The 15165-nt window shown below is 53.5% G+C and overlaps 7 protein-coding genes across 10 annotated transcripts; 3 read left to right on the top strand and 4 right to left on the bottom strand.

The window, feature by feature from the left end:
• The first annotated feature begins 85 nt into the window (after positions 1–85).
• Positions 86–1874, top strand: H257_01717. Of its 2 annotated transcripts, XM_009825056.1 has the most exons (3): positions 86–438; positions 487–1573; positions 1623–1874. In XM_009825056.1, exons 1-2 carry the CDS (start codon positions 111–113, stop codon positions 1533–1535), a joined length of 1377 nt encoding a protein of 458 aa, XP_009823358.1. In that variant the 5' UTR covers positions 86–110; the 3' UTR covers positions 1536–1573; positions 1623–1874. The 2 variants fall into 2 exon arrangements, with proteins under 2 accessions (XP_009823358.1, XP_009823357.1); XM_009825055.1 differs by having other exon boundaries at positions 487–1874.
• A 207-nt stretch (positions 1875–2081) lies between these two features.
• H257_01716 (hypothetical protein) lies at positions 2082–4221 on the bottom strand (the record flags this gene model as incomplete). The annotated part of the gene is made up of 2 exons (XM_009825054.1): positions 2082–2611; positions 2667–4221. 2 exons carry the CDS (start codon positions 4219–4221, stop codon positions 2082–2084), a joined length of 2085 nt encoding a protein of 694 aa, XP_009823356.1.
• Positions 4222–4923: 702 nt separating this feature from the next.
• On the bottom strand, positions 4924–6581 carry H257_01715. Of its 2 annotated transcripts, XM_009825052.1 has the most exons (5): positions 6528–6581; positions 6132–6468; positions 5786–6055; positions 5316–5721; positions 4924–5223 (listed from the first exon to the last, which is right to left on the bottom strand). In XM_009825052.1, the coding sequence occupies exons 1-5, from the start codon at positions 6557–6559 to the stop codon at positions 5006–5008; spliced, it is 1263 nt and encodes a 420-aa protein (XP_009823354.1). In that variant the 5' UTR covers positions 6560–6581; the 3' UTR covers positions 4924–5005. The 2 variants fall into 2 exon arrangements, with proteins under 2 accessions (XP_009823354.1, XP_009823355.1); XM_009825053.1 differs by having other exon boundaries at positions 4924–5721.
• Positions 6582–6593: 12 nt separating this feature from the next.
• Positions 6594–8975, top strand: H257_01714. Of its 2 annotated transcripts, XM_009825051.1 has the most exons (4): positions 6636–6836; positions 6913–8100; positions 8182–8747; positions 8885–8975. In XM_009825051.1, exons 1-3 carry the CDS (start codon positions 6687–6689, stop codon positions 8737–8739), a joined length of 1896 nt encoding a protein of 631 aa, XP_009823353.1. In that variant the 5' UTR covers positions 6636–6686; the 3' UTR covers positions 8740–8747; positions 8885–8975. The 2 variants fall into 2 exon arrangements, with proteins under 2 accessions (XP_009823352.1, XP_009823353.1); XM_009825050.1 differs by lacking the exon at positions 8885–8975 and having other exon boundaries at positions 6594–6836; positions 8182–8832.
• H257_01713 (hypothetical protein) lies at positions 8961–10358 on the bottom strand. Its single transcript, XM_009825049.1, has one exon. It carries the CDS (start codon positions 10328–10330, stop codon positions 9008–9010), a length of 1323 nt encoding a protein of 440 aa, XP_009823351.1. The 5' UTR covers positions 10331–10358; the 3' UTR covers positions 8961–9007.
• A 737-nt stretch (positions 10359–11095) lies between these two features.
• On the bottom strand, positions 11096–11986 carry H257_01712 (hypothetical protein). The gene is made up of 2 exons (XM_009825048.1): positions 11664–11986; positions 11096–11592 (listed from the first exon to the last, which is right to left on the bottom strand). Exons 1-2 carry the CDS (start codon positions 11946–11948, stop codon positions 11143–11145), a joined length of 735 nt encoding a protein of 244 aa, XP_009823350.1. The 5' UTR covers positions 11949–11986; the 3' UTR covers positions 11096–11142.
• Positions 11987–13025: 1039 nt separating this feature from the next.
• On the top strand, positions 13026–14775 carry H257_01711 (tubulin beta chain). The gene is made up of 2 exons (XM_009825047.1): positions 13026–13136; positions 13220–14775. Exon 2 carries the CDS (start codon positions 13226–13228, stop codon positions 14564–14566), a length of 1341 nt encoding a protein of 446 aa, XP_009823349.1. The 5' UTR covers positions 13026–13136; positions 13220–13225; the 3' UTR covers positions 14567–14775.
• The last annotated feature ends 390 nt before the right edge of the window (positions 14776–15165 follow it).

Genomic DNA, 15165 nt, shown 5'->3' with positions numbered 1-15165 from the left:
ATTTTGCGATCTATTTTTAGCATGCAGGCAAAATTATCTCCTTCGGAAAAAGGGAGAGGGGTTATCCGGATCATTTTGTTTGCGATCTTGGTTGACGAGACCCGAAGGACATGGCGTCTCTGTCGCCGCCCGATCGATACCATGCTGCGTATGGCATCCTATTTCTCCAAGGCGTCGGTGCCTTGCTTCCCTGGAATGTGTTCATTACAGCCGCCAGCTACTTTGGCGAGCGCTTGAAGGAAACCTCGGTGCATGCATCGTTTCTGAACTGGTTCAGTCTCGCATTCAACTTGTCCACGTTGTTCATGGTGGCCCTGAACGCAGCGTGGCTGCGGCCGTACTTGCCCCGGCCTCGAACAAAGATCATGGTATCTTTGACTGGCATCGCGATCGTGCTGCTCGTCACGGCAATCCTCGTCAAGTGTTCGACTGTTGTGGGTACATTACGCTTCCTCGTTGCAATCACTCTGACCCACCGTCGTGTAGGCACACGATTCTTCGCCATCACCATCTCCAGCATCGTTGTGGCTTCCATTTGCTCGGCGTATTTGCAAGAAGGACTTTTTGAAATCGCCGCGCTGTTCCCTGGCATTTACACGCAGGCGGTTATGACTGGTCAGAGCATGGCTGGGTTTCTCGTCTCGTTGAGCAGCTTCGTCCTTACGTGGCTGCACCCAGTGCAACAAATTCCCTCAACGACCACTCCGTACACCCCATGGACAACCGAAGGCGACGCCGAAACCAGCGCGTTCATCTACTTTTTAGTTGCGCTAGCGACCGTGGGGCTAGCGTGGGGCTCCATATTGTGCTTCTTTCGTCTGCCATTCACCAAGCACTACCTGTTGTCGCTCCAGAAACGTCCACGCCGTAGAAGCCGTCAACTCGCGACCTTTGTAGCCGACGATGACATCCCAACCGCAAGTTCAGACTCGTCGTTGGACTCGTCACCATTCCTTGATCGCACCGACGACGACGGCGACGAAACAGATGACGACACACCACATCCTCGACCGAATCCGTGGAAAATCCTGTGGCAAGTCCGGCATTTCGCCTTGACGGTGTTCCTCACGTTTTTCGTGACGCTGGCGTTGTTCCCTGTCGTCACGTCGTCGATTGAATCGACCAGCATGAACCAGCCCATGTTTGTCGCGCTGACGTTCGTGTTGTTTAATTTGGGCGACGTGGTTGGCCGCGCCTGCACGGGACTGTACGTACTTGGCCACCGCCGGCTCTTGGTGGCGGCCGCCGTCGCCCGCCTGTCGTTCTTCGGCCTCTTCTTCGTCTGCAACGTCCGCGACTCGCCGTTTGTCATGTTCAAGCAAGATGGGGTCGCTGTCCTCGTCCTCGTCGCATGTGCCTGGTCGAATGGGTACTTTTGCAGCGTCGCCATGATGCAGAGCCCCCACGCCGTCCACCGCGCCCACAGAGAGCTCTGCAGCAGCATCATGTTCTTGTGCCTCTGCCTTGGCCTCACGGGTGGCTCTCTCGCGTCGTTTGCGCTTCGCGCCTTGCTCTGTCGGTGCAATCCGTTCTAAGATCAACCATGTTGCTATCTTGTTGCCACTATGTCAAGGTGTGTTGTGATGATTTGGGCATCAGTCGTGTAACATGTTGGCTGCTAGTGTTCGGAGTCGACCGGTTCAGATGTGGGATCCTGCCGAGTGTAGCTACCGTGGCAAAGCCAGCGCAACCACGACAGGTGATGATAGTCCATCATTGTAGATGCGATAAGATGATCCTTCGTCGGCCATGGACATGGAATACATGCAAGTTTTGTGATGTCGACTCATACAAACTTTGCAATTGGTCCATTGATCTTGTCCACAAGGATCTACTACATTGTTCGCTGCTATTCAAACGCCGAACTGAACCGGTAGTATCACGCTAATACTAGTCAACCTTCGTTATGCGACGCGAACTAGTCGACACCTCCCACCAAGCCGTTAGTTACCCACGACATCCCTACCCGTCTATCTGGCACCCTGTCGAGACTGCGACGTTAGCTTGCTTTCCTCTATAACATGACCCTACAGTGTATCAAACCCATCGAACTACCACCCACAAACGGACGCTTTCAAACGTTATGGAGCGTTATTTAGCGTTGTGTCGATGGGCTGAGGATTACATTCCAACGCATCGTCATCTGATGTCGTTGCCGCGTGCATCCCAAGTTGCTGTTTTTGCTCGAGCAAGTGTCGAATCGGTGGTTTGAACTCCGTCCACGACGTAATATCGTGGTCACATCCTTCCAAGGGAGGGGGGTTGGCAACAGCACACGGCCGGCACAGTCGGCGAGACAGCCGAGGGCACTCGGGGCACATGAGCATGTCGTCTTGGATCGGTCTCACGCACGCAAGGCACTTGTGTTCATCCCCCCACGAGATTGCCGTGGCCTTGGCGGCTTGGAACTTGGCCAGCCATCGGTCGACGGTCTCCTCCGACTCGAAGCCCCGTTCCAAATGGGCGAGGTAGCTCACCAGCAGCACCTCTTGCGTTTGGTCGTGGTCGACACCAAAGTACTGCCCGAACGACTCGTGCGTGGCCTCCAAGATGGACGTGGCTTGGTCGAGGTTGCCTCTGCTATACGCGACCAGCCCAAGCTCCTTATTGCCTACACCGTTGGGGTTGAGCATCATTATCGTCAACAACACTAGTGTTGATCGTACAGAAAAGGTATCCTTCTTCAAACTCGTCGTCGCGACGCGAGTTTACCTCACACTCCCGAATGTTGCCCTCGGCCTTGTCGTACTCGCCACTCAATCGTTGGATAACTGCAATGTACATCAAGCACCTGGTAGGTACCACGTGCGCAGACCCAAATACTCGGACTGCGTTGTCGTAGTATGATTGGAGCAACAATTCGGCGTCCCGGTACCGCCCCTGGAGGTGGTAGCCCACGGCGAGCACGCATTGAATCGACAACGTGCGTGCAAAGTTGGGTCCGTGCGTGCGGCACATCCAGTCGTACGCTCGTTGGAGAAGCGATCGCGCTTCGACGATGTTGTGTTGGTGCATCAGCGCCTCCCCCAGGTATTGCATCGTACCGTACACGTTGTCGTTCGATTCCACTTGTAGCTCCAAGGCCAAGCACTCGCGAAGCAATGACATGCCCTGGTCGAAGTCTGTTTCCCGGCAATACACGCGACCGATGCCCTTCATTGCCTCCAACGTCGTGTTGTGCGTTCGCCCTAGGATCTGTTCGAGATTGACCAAGCCCTCGTGTAACAACGGATCCCACGCTTCTCTGGGTTCACGTAGGTACGCTTTCACGAGTCCAAGGCGAACCACGGCGTCCCAGCCTTGCCAAACGGTTGGTGACAGCTCGTGTCGGAAAACGTCCACTGCACGGACATACAGCACAGCAGCTTGGGACAATGCACCAACGCAGACCAACATATTCCCCTTGGAGTTTAACCATCGAAAGCGGTCTTCGGGAAGCGTAGCCATGGCAAGTTGATTGTCGAGCGCTTGAACGATCCACTTTTGAATGGCGCCGAAGACCACGCGGTCCACACCTGCAAACCCTACGTGGTCTTTTTCGATGAGCTCAAACAAGCACGTGCGATCGGTGGCAACTGTCGTCGTCGAGTTCTTTGCGTTGACTTTGGCTAGCATCCCAAGCACACTTTCAAAGTTTTGCATGTCGGCTAGGAACACGGCGTGTTGAGCCTTCCCCATGGCGACTTCAAATCGGGCTTTCAACACCACCGACAAGTACACTTCGTACACACACCACGTCCGCTTGAGGGTCTCTGGGTCGTGCCACGGACTCAGCACCATCACGAGCTTCCCCGTGTCTGTCAAAGCCTCGCGAAACGCTTGCAGCCAATGGCCAAACATCGCCGTGGGATCGGCGCTACTGATCACGTGCTGGTTGTTGGCAAACATGCAAAACCAAAACGAAGTGTCAGGGCCGAGGTCGTGCTCTTGACAAAATGTGTCAATGGCATCCACAACGTCCAAAAACTTGTACGACCACGAGTGGCTGATCAACCATTGCGCCGGCTTGACGTACTCGCTATGCTGGCTTTGAACGTGGGCCACCAACGACAGATTTGACGGGCGGGTTGCAGGCATGACAAATCGAGTGCAGACATGACAGGTAGTCAGGCCTTCGAAAGCGTCGCGACCTCCGTGGACGTCGATGAAGTGGTGAAAATACGCCAGGGATAGCCCCAGCGATCGTTCGCGCTGACCAAGTGGTGCGTCGTCGTCGGCCATGATTGACAAGGAGTGTAATCGACGAAAATTCAGCCAATCACTACGTCGCTGTCTGTCCAATCACAACTCGTCGACACACTTGCTGTTTTATCCGGACTTTTTTAGAAATTACTTTCCGCCGAATTTCTATTATTTTCGCGTGAAAGCGCGTTAAATGCTCTAGATAGTGCACCAGTTCGACTAATTCTATATCCATAGCTTTGAATTGACCAGGACTATTAATAACAGTAAGTCTGTAATAAGTACTGTTATGGTGCACGTCATCTAAAAGCTTCCAACTGGCCAAATCGAGGAGTGGAGGTTTTATTATTTAACGTACAATTAATGTAGTTAAACCCAAAACCAAAATACGTTAAATACCGATTTCATGCGTTTTATCACTGCAGTGGGAGGTTAAAGGTCCCAACTGCCTCCGGATATTATATACGGAAAAGAGTCACATACAAAAATCAATATACATCTCAGCGGCCACCCCTATGGCCAAATATCCAAGCGCCCATGTAAAATACCGCAAGGTTAAATATCTATTTCTGGACCAATTCAACACCAAATTTGAATCTGAGACGTAGAATTTCTTCATTACATTGAGATCTGTCGATTCTACGTCTCAATTTGCTGAAATTTTGAGTAATGAATATGAAATAGAAGTCAGACATTTTTGTGAAAAGTGGTAGTTTATAGATGACGTGCACCATATGAATAAGTACTGTACATACTGTATTTGCGATTACAGGAGTAATTTCGTTCAAGGGTGTGGATTAACTGTAAAAGCACGAGGGATGGTCTAAAACAGGTAGTACAGGGCGTCGTCGACCTTGGCCAAGACTCGTTTGGCAATCGACGACGTCGGATCGAGTCGAATGAGCTTGGCGGCCGACGCATGGGCCACGTCCCACTGCCTCAACTTGGCGGCACTCGTGGCTAGGCCACTCAGTCCTCGCAGATGCAGCGGTTTCAGATCCACCACACGTTGAAACAGATCAAGCGCATCCTCTGCGTTGCCTACGCCACAGTCATATACATGGGAATCCTCAGATTGAAAAGATACATATAGTAGCAGCTACTGTAGCTAGGTAGGTAGCTGATGTGTGTACCGTCGTCCAAGGTGGTAATGGCGAGTATTTCCAGCGCCGACACATACGTGGGGTGTGCCTTGACGATGGCCTTCATTTGCTTCCGACCGGCCGGTTTGTTGCCACCGGCGTACATTTCCATGGCGCGTTCCAAGTCGCGTTTGGCCCCGGGACCGGCCTCGTCCATCCATTTTGCATCCAGCACCGTCCTCGCGATGTGGGCAACGGTGGCGTCCGGGCTTTGCACGTACAACACGAGTGCGTCTTCGTCGGCATTTTGGAGGTCCAAGATGGACGGGATCACAGGTCGAGCATGGGGCGGCGGCGCGACGTCGTCGGGAAAGCGCGCCACAAGCGAACGACAAGGCACGTGCCGTCCGTGCTCAAACCCGTCAAAGTAACACAGCAGCGACGGGTTCTTCACTGGCTATACACAATCAAGGTACCGGTCAAAACAGCTCATTAGGCCATGCTGTTTGAGTGGATCGCACCGACGCCTTGCGGGACAGCTTGATGCGGGTTTCGTCGACGTGGTACATGCGCCATCGATCGTCAAAGTCGTGGTCGGCGGCGGTATCTTCGTCGCTCTCGTCGTCCTTGGGACGAGGTCGAATGTGGGCGAGGATCGTGTACTTGGGTGTGCACTTGCGGTACTTGAGCCGAGGCACGTTCCAACTGCACACGACGCCCCGACCAATGCCTTCCACACGAACCACGTCGCCTACTTTGAACAACACGTCCATCGGCAACCCATCTCGCCGCTACAACCGCCGCACGTGACCATCGTTGGAATGCATGCATCCGCCGTATGTAGTGGTGGCGGCTACTGCCTCCTACCTTGGGTGCAAACATGCCGTTGGCAATGTGCGCGTGGACCATGTCGTTGTGCTGGCCCAGGAGGCGCAACGTTGTGAACGCACGGTCGAGGCGCTCGCTCACCGGCAACTTGGAGTCGGCGGCGGTGAATTTATCACGCACTGCGGTCACCACATCCCGCCACGCCAGGGTCTCGTGTGGCGACATGCCATCCACGAGCGATCGAAGTGACTGTTCGCGCTTCCAGTCTTCGCGGATACCGTGGTACGGCAGCAAGCTGCCCGACCGAACGGCGGCATATAATGACCTGTGCTCGCTTTCGTACTGGTGGAACTGCTTGGCGGCACGAAGGAGCACTCTGCAGATACGCATATCATCAACAACATTGCGGAACGAACACGGCAAGGAGGGCCACACCTGTACAAGTTGGGAGCGAGCTGTGGCGGCATTTTGCTGTTGCTGGTGGTGGTGATGTCCAGTTATCCGGATGATGCATCCACTCCGGTTAATTAGCTTGCTGTGTGGCAAGTTTGGAGGCCGCATACTGGTATCCGAAGTCGCGCGGCGGCGGCGTTGATGGCCGAGGATTTCATCGACCTGTGCATGGACATCGAAGGTGATGGAGATGCGGAGCCTTCTATTCGGCAGTTGGACGAGGATGTGGAGGGAATTGACGACGAAGAAGAAGGCAAGCCAGAGCTGCTTTTAGATGATACCGACGAAACGGTATGGACACATTGTACACGCGCATCACCACCACAGTGTTGAAGCCAACTAACGTGTATGCTGTGGAATGTGGCAGTGTTGCTGCATTTGTCTAGACAACGTCGAGTCTGTGGACACGCAAGGATTTCTGCTCAAGTGCGTCCATACGTTCCACTTCGATTGTATTGCGCAGTGGGCCAAAGTGACCAACTTGTGTCCCATGTGCAAAACGCGGTTTTGCTCGATCGTGTGTCGCGACGCATCCGGTGCGATTCAGTCCACCACGGAAGTGAAAGACGCGAAACAGGTCCATACGAACCAGTCCAGCCACGGCATTCGCGCAAACGCAAACCTGTTCAACGAGTACGCGTGCATGCTGTGTGGCAACGGAGACAACGAGGACGTGCTGCTGCTCTGCGACGTCGACGGGTGCGACTATGCGGCTCACACGTACTGCCTCCCCCTTCCGTCCGTGCCCGCGGGGTTCTGGCACTGCGCCGACCACAGCCACGTGGCGCCACCTCCAACCCGTCGATTGACAGGACCCGCGACCACCTTGGCCACGCTTCGCAGCAGCTCCCGCCGCCGCAGTGTCCGGCTACCCACTCGTCGAATCAGTCAATTGGAAGCTCGCGTGGGTGTCCGTCGAGGCCAACGTGTGTCGCTACCATTTGAGAACGAAGTGTCGCGGTATACCACCGCCGAGGCCCCGCCAAGCCGACGGCGACGAGCTCGCACCGGCGCCTCCCCCGCCGCGACGGACCTTCGGCGCATGCAAGCCGAAGCGGCGCGGATCATTCACATGGCGAATGGCCACAGGCCAGCTACAAACAACCACCTGAGTGAGGACGACGACTCGTTGGGGCATGATGACGTCCGGGGGCCTTACTTGACCAGCCGAAAGCGGCATCGCATCGAAGACATCCAAGCGATTCTACAGTCCACAACCACTCCGTTAACGTCCAGGCAACGAAGCATCGATACCCCCACAACCTTTCAAGGCGAATACCATGCACTGCGAGACAGAATGACGCATGCCCAGATCGTAGACACGTCGACGCCGGTGCCGACGGCCGCCAAGCTCCGCCTCGTGCCGACGGTGAAGAGGTTCTTTGACGCTCTCCCGCGTTCGAAACAGACTCAAGTGCTGGAATGGGGGGTGCTGGGTGTCCTCAAACGATGGCTCGAGCCGTACGGTCCACACAAATTGCAACATCCCCAGGTGATTGACGCGGTGTTGCATGTCCTTGGTACATTGCCGATCACTAGCGTCAGGCTCCACGAGGTACGTGCAACATCTATCGATTCGTATATGCATTCCAAGTGCGAGATTTATAGTCATGATGGTGGTGCTGTACGTGATTAGAGCGACGGGTTGGAGCAATGCATGGCTGCGTTGGTAGCCTCCAAGGACCTGGATATACGACATCAAGCCACTGCGACATCGTTGCTTGCGCAATGGCGGCGAGAGGTGGCCAGTGCCCAAGGGTCGTCAATTCAAGTCGAGGAATCCAAGCCAACGTCCAGTTCGGCCGCCCATCTAAAGTCGCCCCTGATCACGCCACCTATGAGACGAACGACGACGACGGCCGTCGGCTCAGCAGTTACATTTGCAACTCCGACGTATAGTAGACCATCGCCAGCAGCTTTGTACAGTGGAGTCGATGGAACGGCTAGGCCGGCACCGATAGACCCTCTCCCGACCAAACCTCGGGTAGTGGAGCACATCAAGAGCCAACTGTACCCTGCGTACCGCCGTGGCCTCATGACCAAGGACCAGTTCAAGGTCGTGGCTAAGCAAGTTTGCCAGACATTTATGTACGAAACCCTTCACATGTCGTCGGCGGTGCTCGCGCGCGACGGGTCGTTGTCTGCGCTCGCCAAGAAACGACTGAACGCTTTGATCGACATTGCAACCACATGACCATGGAGGTACAAGGGTATCTAGAGTGTTACCACTTCCATAGTGTAACGTTATAATTCTACATAATAACGTTAACTTAACTTCGCATTTTCCCATGTACAATACAGTTATAATACTCTTTCTAAACTGTACTTTTGTTATATAGCTTTTGCCACGTCGTCATGTGCAATAATCAACTTCACCCAACCCTTCACGACTGGCCGCGTACAACTCGTACTATCTTTCCACAACCAAACACCACAGTACATGTTCTTTTTCATATCCGTGTTTACTTGAAGTCTACGGCATTCGCATTTTCTACATTTGCAAGCGTCAAATCCCCCCCTAGCGCTCGCTCGATCGTGGCGGTGAGGTCGTTTGCGTCGAATGACGGCAAACTTGGATGGGCCCCAGCGGCACGGAGCTTTCCGCCCGCTTTTCGTCGCAGCAGGACCAACGACGGTTGCCCCTTGGTCAAGTACGGCTGCAGCGGTTTCAAAGCCTTGGCTTGGCTAGCCTCGTCCACCCACACCACGTTCACGCGGTGGTCTGTTCGGAACGCCTTGGCCACGTCTCGAACGTGTTGCATCCACTGGTCCTTCTTCTTTGGCAAGACAAACACAGCGCAGAGCGGGGACGATGTCGTCACGTCCGCATCCTTGCCGAGGTTGCACAGCTTGGCTTGGTTGCCGCCGTGTAGCTCATCCACGTCCCCCGCGTCTCGCCGTGCGCGGTACCGCGCCGCGTACTTTTCAAACGCAAAGTTGTACACGCTATACTCGTCCAACGGGCCGTCGTACAGCGGCGACACGTTGGTTTGCCATACGTGCACAAAGCTCGGGAGGGTCTCGACGCCATATTGGTCGCACAACGACCGGTGCTTGTCGCAGTCGACGGCGCCGACCTTGACGCGGCCGCGCAAGTCCTTGGCGATGTTGAGCAACTTGTCTTTGAACTTGACGCTCTTCTTGTCGTTGGGGCTGTAAAACTCGACGAGCCATTCGTTTTTGGCGTTCGCCGTGGCGGGAAACTTCTTGGGGGACAAGTTGACGACGGTGGACGCGCCTTTGGGGTACAGGGGTTCCACTGGTGGGTGGCGGTGGTGCTGTTGTTGCTGGCCAAACCCGTCCATGCCGCTGAATTGGAACTCTTGGTGCCCGCCCCGACGCTGGCCGTTGCCGCCACGACCAGCCTGTCCAAAGAACTGATTGAACATTTCAAACGGATCAAATCCAGGACCGCCTCCGTGATGGTGATGCCGATGTCCACCGGGTTGCCCGCCATTGCCGCCGCCGCCCTGACCATCCGCGCCGTACAAGTCGTACTCTTCCTTTTTCTTTGGATCCGACAATACTTCATACGCCTGGGAGATCTCCAAAAACTTTTCCTGCGCCTTCTCGCGCTCGCTCTCCTCGACCTTGTCGGGATGGTACTTGAGTGCCAACGTTCGGTAGGCTTTCTTGAGCTGCCGGTCGTTGAAGTTCTTGGGCACTCCGAGGATCTTGTAGTAATCTGTGCTCTTTTTGGGTGCTGCGTCGATTCCTTCGGCGAAGAGAAGGAACACAAGGACGAGCACCGCGAGGCGACCCCAGGTCCGAGACCGACGCGGCATCTTGAAGGATTTGATGGATTTTGGAAAGATTGAAAATAATGAGATTTTGCCTGGTCGCGTTTAGTATCCGGATCCGCATAAAAAAGGCCACGATACGTGGCAAAAGACCAGGCTTCGAGGGCACAGTCCTGGCGAGTTCTTGTCTCGAGTTCTTGTGGTGATGCCACTCGACACGTTGACCCTCCGTGGCACCAGATGTGACAAGGGTCAGGCTAAGAGTGTCCTTTGGATGCGATACAGGAAATGCGTCGTCGCAGTCGATTGAACTCGCGTCCGAGTTGGGCACCGCGTTCGCTTACGGTGCAAAACCAGCGAACGAGGACACTTGCCGCCGCGTTCGCGACGCAGGCGCCTTGCCTTGGTTGAATGGCGCGAGCCTCATGGTCTGAAGTCGGTGCTTTCAGCGTTTGCGATGCTATAGAGAAGTCAATTGCATCCATCGAGTGCATGTCGCCAACTGCTTGTCCACATTTGAACGGGATAATCTAGTTGTTTGATTCATGGTTTGTGCACCAATTACTACGTACGTAGTAGTTTACTTCATATACCGGTTGCCCACGAGCACAGCCTTCACACACAAATTTCACCGCGTACTCATCGCCAACTATCGGGTAGAGCAATCATGGTGTAATCAAGGCCTAAACAATGTAGGACGAGCTCACGTTACTGTATATAGCGAATGAGTAGCACCCCCTGATACGCTGCACACACACCTCAATATAATGCCTCACTTTTTCGAGGAATCATGTGTAAGTACGTCGATGACACTACAGTAAATAGGAATTTTGTATTTAATCACAGTGGCCATGCCATTACGCATGCTTCGGAATGGACAGCCTGAGGTGGTGTGTTAAAAATTGGCCAATGTCGTCCATTTCCCCAGCATTGGACGTGTGTGCGAGGCCTCTGTACAGTATGAGCTGTGTGGGGATGCCGTGGACCTTAAACAGTTCGTTGGACTTGGTCGCATAGGCAGCAGGAATCAGCACATCGCGATCGCCATGGCACACGAGGGTCGGCGTGTTGCAACAGTCAGGCTTGGGGATAAATGAAGACGCTAGCGGCACGTAGCTGCTCATGAGGACAAGGGCCCCCAGTTGATATGGCACCATTCGAAAGCACGTATGGGCTGCCAAAGCACCGCCTTGGCTGAACCCCACCACAGCTATATTCTGAGGTGAAATGCCCGATTTAACTTCCTTGTCGATGAGCTGGGCAAGCAGGTGGCTACATCGATTGATACCGGCTTCGTCTTCTGCATCCTACGAATGCCAGGAGTGCAACGCGGTGTCGTTGGCATCAGTATTTGATCATTGATAAATGTGTACAGTACCTCTGGACGAAGACCATTCAGGTCAAACCACGCGGGCATCATCATGCCGCCATTTAGCGTCACAGGACGGAATGGGGCAGACGGGAATATGTACTTGACATGCGGCAGCGGCGTGGCCTCGACAACACGCTTGTGCCATGAATGCCCCGAGTCTCCAAGTCCATGGAGCCAAATGATTGTAGCAGTATGCTCTGACGACGGAGAGATGGTTGCCGTGGCATGTTCCCACTTGGGCAGGGCGCTGCTGGGCTCACTGAAGAGCGTCGGAGCACAGAAGTTGCCCATGCGTTGATGCACACGTGGAACTTGGTTTTGATGTTCCCATGCATGCTTACACGAAAAGGACGTTTTTATGATTCCACTCACATGTGGGACATTGGGAAGAACTATATTATGCCAATTTCAAACTAAAAATCTTCAGTTTACTTGCCATTGAGTATTTAAGTTCATACTTTTTTCAACGTTTTTGATCTATTTTCAACTGTTGGAGTTCGACTTGAAGAACGTCATGCTGTTCGGGTTTCGCCTCTTGGGATTTAGCTACACACGCGGCGGGATGCCGATAGTGGGATGCCGCCACTTGCTTCGCCAAGCAATCTCCATGGCGAAGTCAACCTCCTCCCGAACATGCGGCGATGCTCTATTGTCGCTCGTCCCATGTCCATATGGCCAATGCAGAACGCAATCCTGGCCATAGAGCTCAAGAATATCTAGATGGAGCTGTAGTTAAGATGTGCGTGAGACTATCATCTTCTACACACTGAGTTTGCAGCGAGATCTACGGAGCGATTTGACGCGTGGCTCATTCATACTCGACATCTTATGTGTCGATTGTTTGCTCCATTAACGACACACCGCGTCGATGGGGTACATACGTAGCGACAGCAAGCTGCTTTCGCTGATGTTGAGCCTAAGATTCGTAGTGCCACCATCTTGACCTTCTGAGCGGGTTCACCAGTCACACCGCCCCAACGCTTCTTATTGAGAAGCTCCAAACGTTTCACGCAGTCCTATAAATACTCGACGCCACCGCCTCGCCGCCGAAACTCCACAGCGCGCGCGCGCCGCCCTCCATGGATTGTTTTTGTTTCGTTTTCGACAAACCTAAAAGCAGATCACGCGCTGATTGGTCAGTGGATCGTTCCACCCGACCCCTTTCGAGAATACGACACGATGATTGGCTCCCTCGCAATCGGTTTCAAATTTTGAATTTGGGGCGAGGGTTTTTTCCACAAACGATAAAAATACACTCGAGATCTTTCGTTACAATTGGGTGGGGTTGACGGGTACCCCTTTTGATACCCCTAGAGTCAATAGTAAAACCAAGTACAATTTCTTTTACAGAAGGTGCATGGTAGAGGGGTTGATAGGCCAAGCTTGAACTGTTTCATCCACCAGGGGTGGGGAAAAGCCTGTGACTCGTCAGTGGAGCTCATTTTCGAAAGCGCCGCCCCGTGCAAACCTCCGAAACAGGTATGGCTCGTCGGACAATCATGAGTCATACAGACGTCCTTTCCTTACGCGAACACGGAGAACTCATCTACCGCATGAAGTAGACAACAATGCGTGAATTGGTACATATTCAAGGTGGTCAATGCGGTAACCAGATCGGTGCCAAGTTTTGGGAAGTCATCTCCGACGAGCATGGTGTCGACCCCACCGGCTCCTACCATGGTGACTCTGACCTGCAATTGGAACGCATCAACGTGTACTACAACGAAGCGACTGGCGGTCGTTACGTGCCTCGTGCCATTTTGATGGATTTGGAGCCTGGTACCATGGATTCCGTGCGTGCCGGTCCTTACGGTCAGCTCTTCCGTCCCGACAACTTCGTCTTCGGCCAAACCGGTGCCGGTAACAACTGGGCCAAGGGACATTACACTGAAGGTGCCGAGTTGATTGACTCCGTGTTGGATGTCGTCCGCAAGGAAGCCGAAAGCTGCGATTGCTTGCAGGGCTTCCAAATCACCCACTCTCTCGGCGGCGGTACTGGCTCCGGCATGGGAACGCTCTTGATCTCCAAGATCCGTGAAGAGTACCCCGATCGTATCATGTGCACGTACTCCGTCTGCCCTTCCCCCAAGGTGTCGGACACCGTCGTCGAACCATACAACGCCACCTTGTCGGTGCATCAACTCGTCGAAAACGCCGATGAAGTAATGTGTTTGGACAACGAAGCCCTTTACGATATTTGCTTCCGCACCCTGAAGCTCACCACCCCCACCTACGGCGATCTGAACCACTTGGTCTGTGCCGCCATGTCCGGTATCACCACCTGCCTTCGTTTCCCTGGTCAGTTGAACTCCGATCTGCGCAAATTGGCTGTGAACCTGATCCCCTTCCCCCGCCTCCACTTCTTCATGATCGGGTTCGCACCTTTGACCTCGCGTGGCTCGCAACAATACCGTGCCTTGACCGTCCCTGAACTGACTCAACAACAGTTCGACGCCAAGAACATGATGTGCGCCGCTGACCCTCGTCATGGCCGCTACTTGACTGCCGCCTGTATGTTCCGTGGCCGCATGTCGACCAAGGAAGTTGACGAACAAATGTTGAACGTGCAAAACAAGAACAGCTCGTACTTCGTGGAATGGATCCCCAACAACATCAAGGCCAGCGTCTGTGACATCCCCCCCAAGGGCCTAAAGATGAGTACAACCTTTATTGGTAACTCGACCGCCATTCAAGAAATGTTCAAGCGCGTGTCGGAGCAATTCACAGCCATGTTCCGACGAAAGGCTTTCTTGCATTGGTACACGGGCGAAGGCATGGATGAAATGGAATTCACCGAAGCCGAATCGAACATGAACGACTTGGTGTCGGAATACCAACAATACCAAGACGCCACGGCTGAAGAAGAAGGCGAGTTCGACGAAGATGAAGACATGGAAGAAATGATGTAGAGAATCGATGATGGCGCCCTGCTTTGGTTTCGTATATTTACAAGTACAATAAACATGGCACGGTGAGCTATGTTGTGTGCTAGTAGATTACGATTCCCTTCATCATAGCTCAGTAGTGTATATGATTTATATTGCTTAGATTAGGCAGACCCTAGAGGCTTTGGTGTATGAAGAAGTAATTCACCTGTTGGTCTATTGGTCTATCGCGTTTGAGCATTCGGATCCATCGCCAAGCTAGGAACCATCATGGGGTTGATGCAACTTAGTTCGATCTTCATCTCGTCATGCACTTCAAGGCAAAGCACCTTCGTGGTCACTTATGTGAGACTTGTGCTTATGCCAAGTCCAAGCGTAGTCCTTTTAACTCCTCAGCGGTCTTGAGCGCTACATACTTGGTACGTTGCCCTTGTCCACATGGAGGACATACATGGACATGTGGGGACGCAGTCGATTGTAGAGCAAATATGACTAAGGCAAAGCATCGCATGCTACAATTCTATTACGATTTGGTGTAGTGTGCAGTATGCTGCAGGAGAATGTGTTGGCCCCATCGAGACTTTGTCGATCGTCATTTGAGATTCACCAGTCAGTCAGTCATG

The sequence above is a fragment of the Aphanomyces astaci genome (assembly GCF_000520075.1).
Source record: "Aphanomyces astaci strain APO3 unplaced genomic scaffold supercont1.3, whole genome shotgun sequence".
Lineage (NCBI taxonomy): Eukaryota > Oomycota > Saprolegniomycetes > Saprolegniales > Verrucalvaceae > Aphanomyces > Aphanomyces astaci.
Note: the sequence above shows the minus strand (reverse complement) of the source record. Positions and strands in the feature narration are given on the sequence as shown.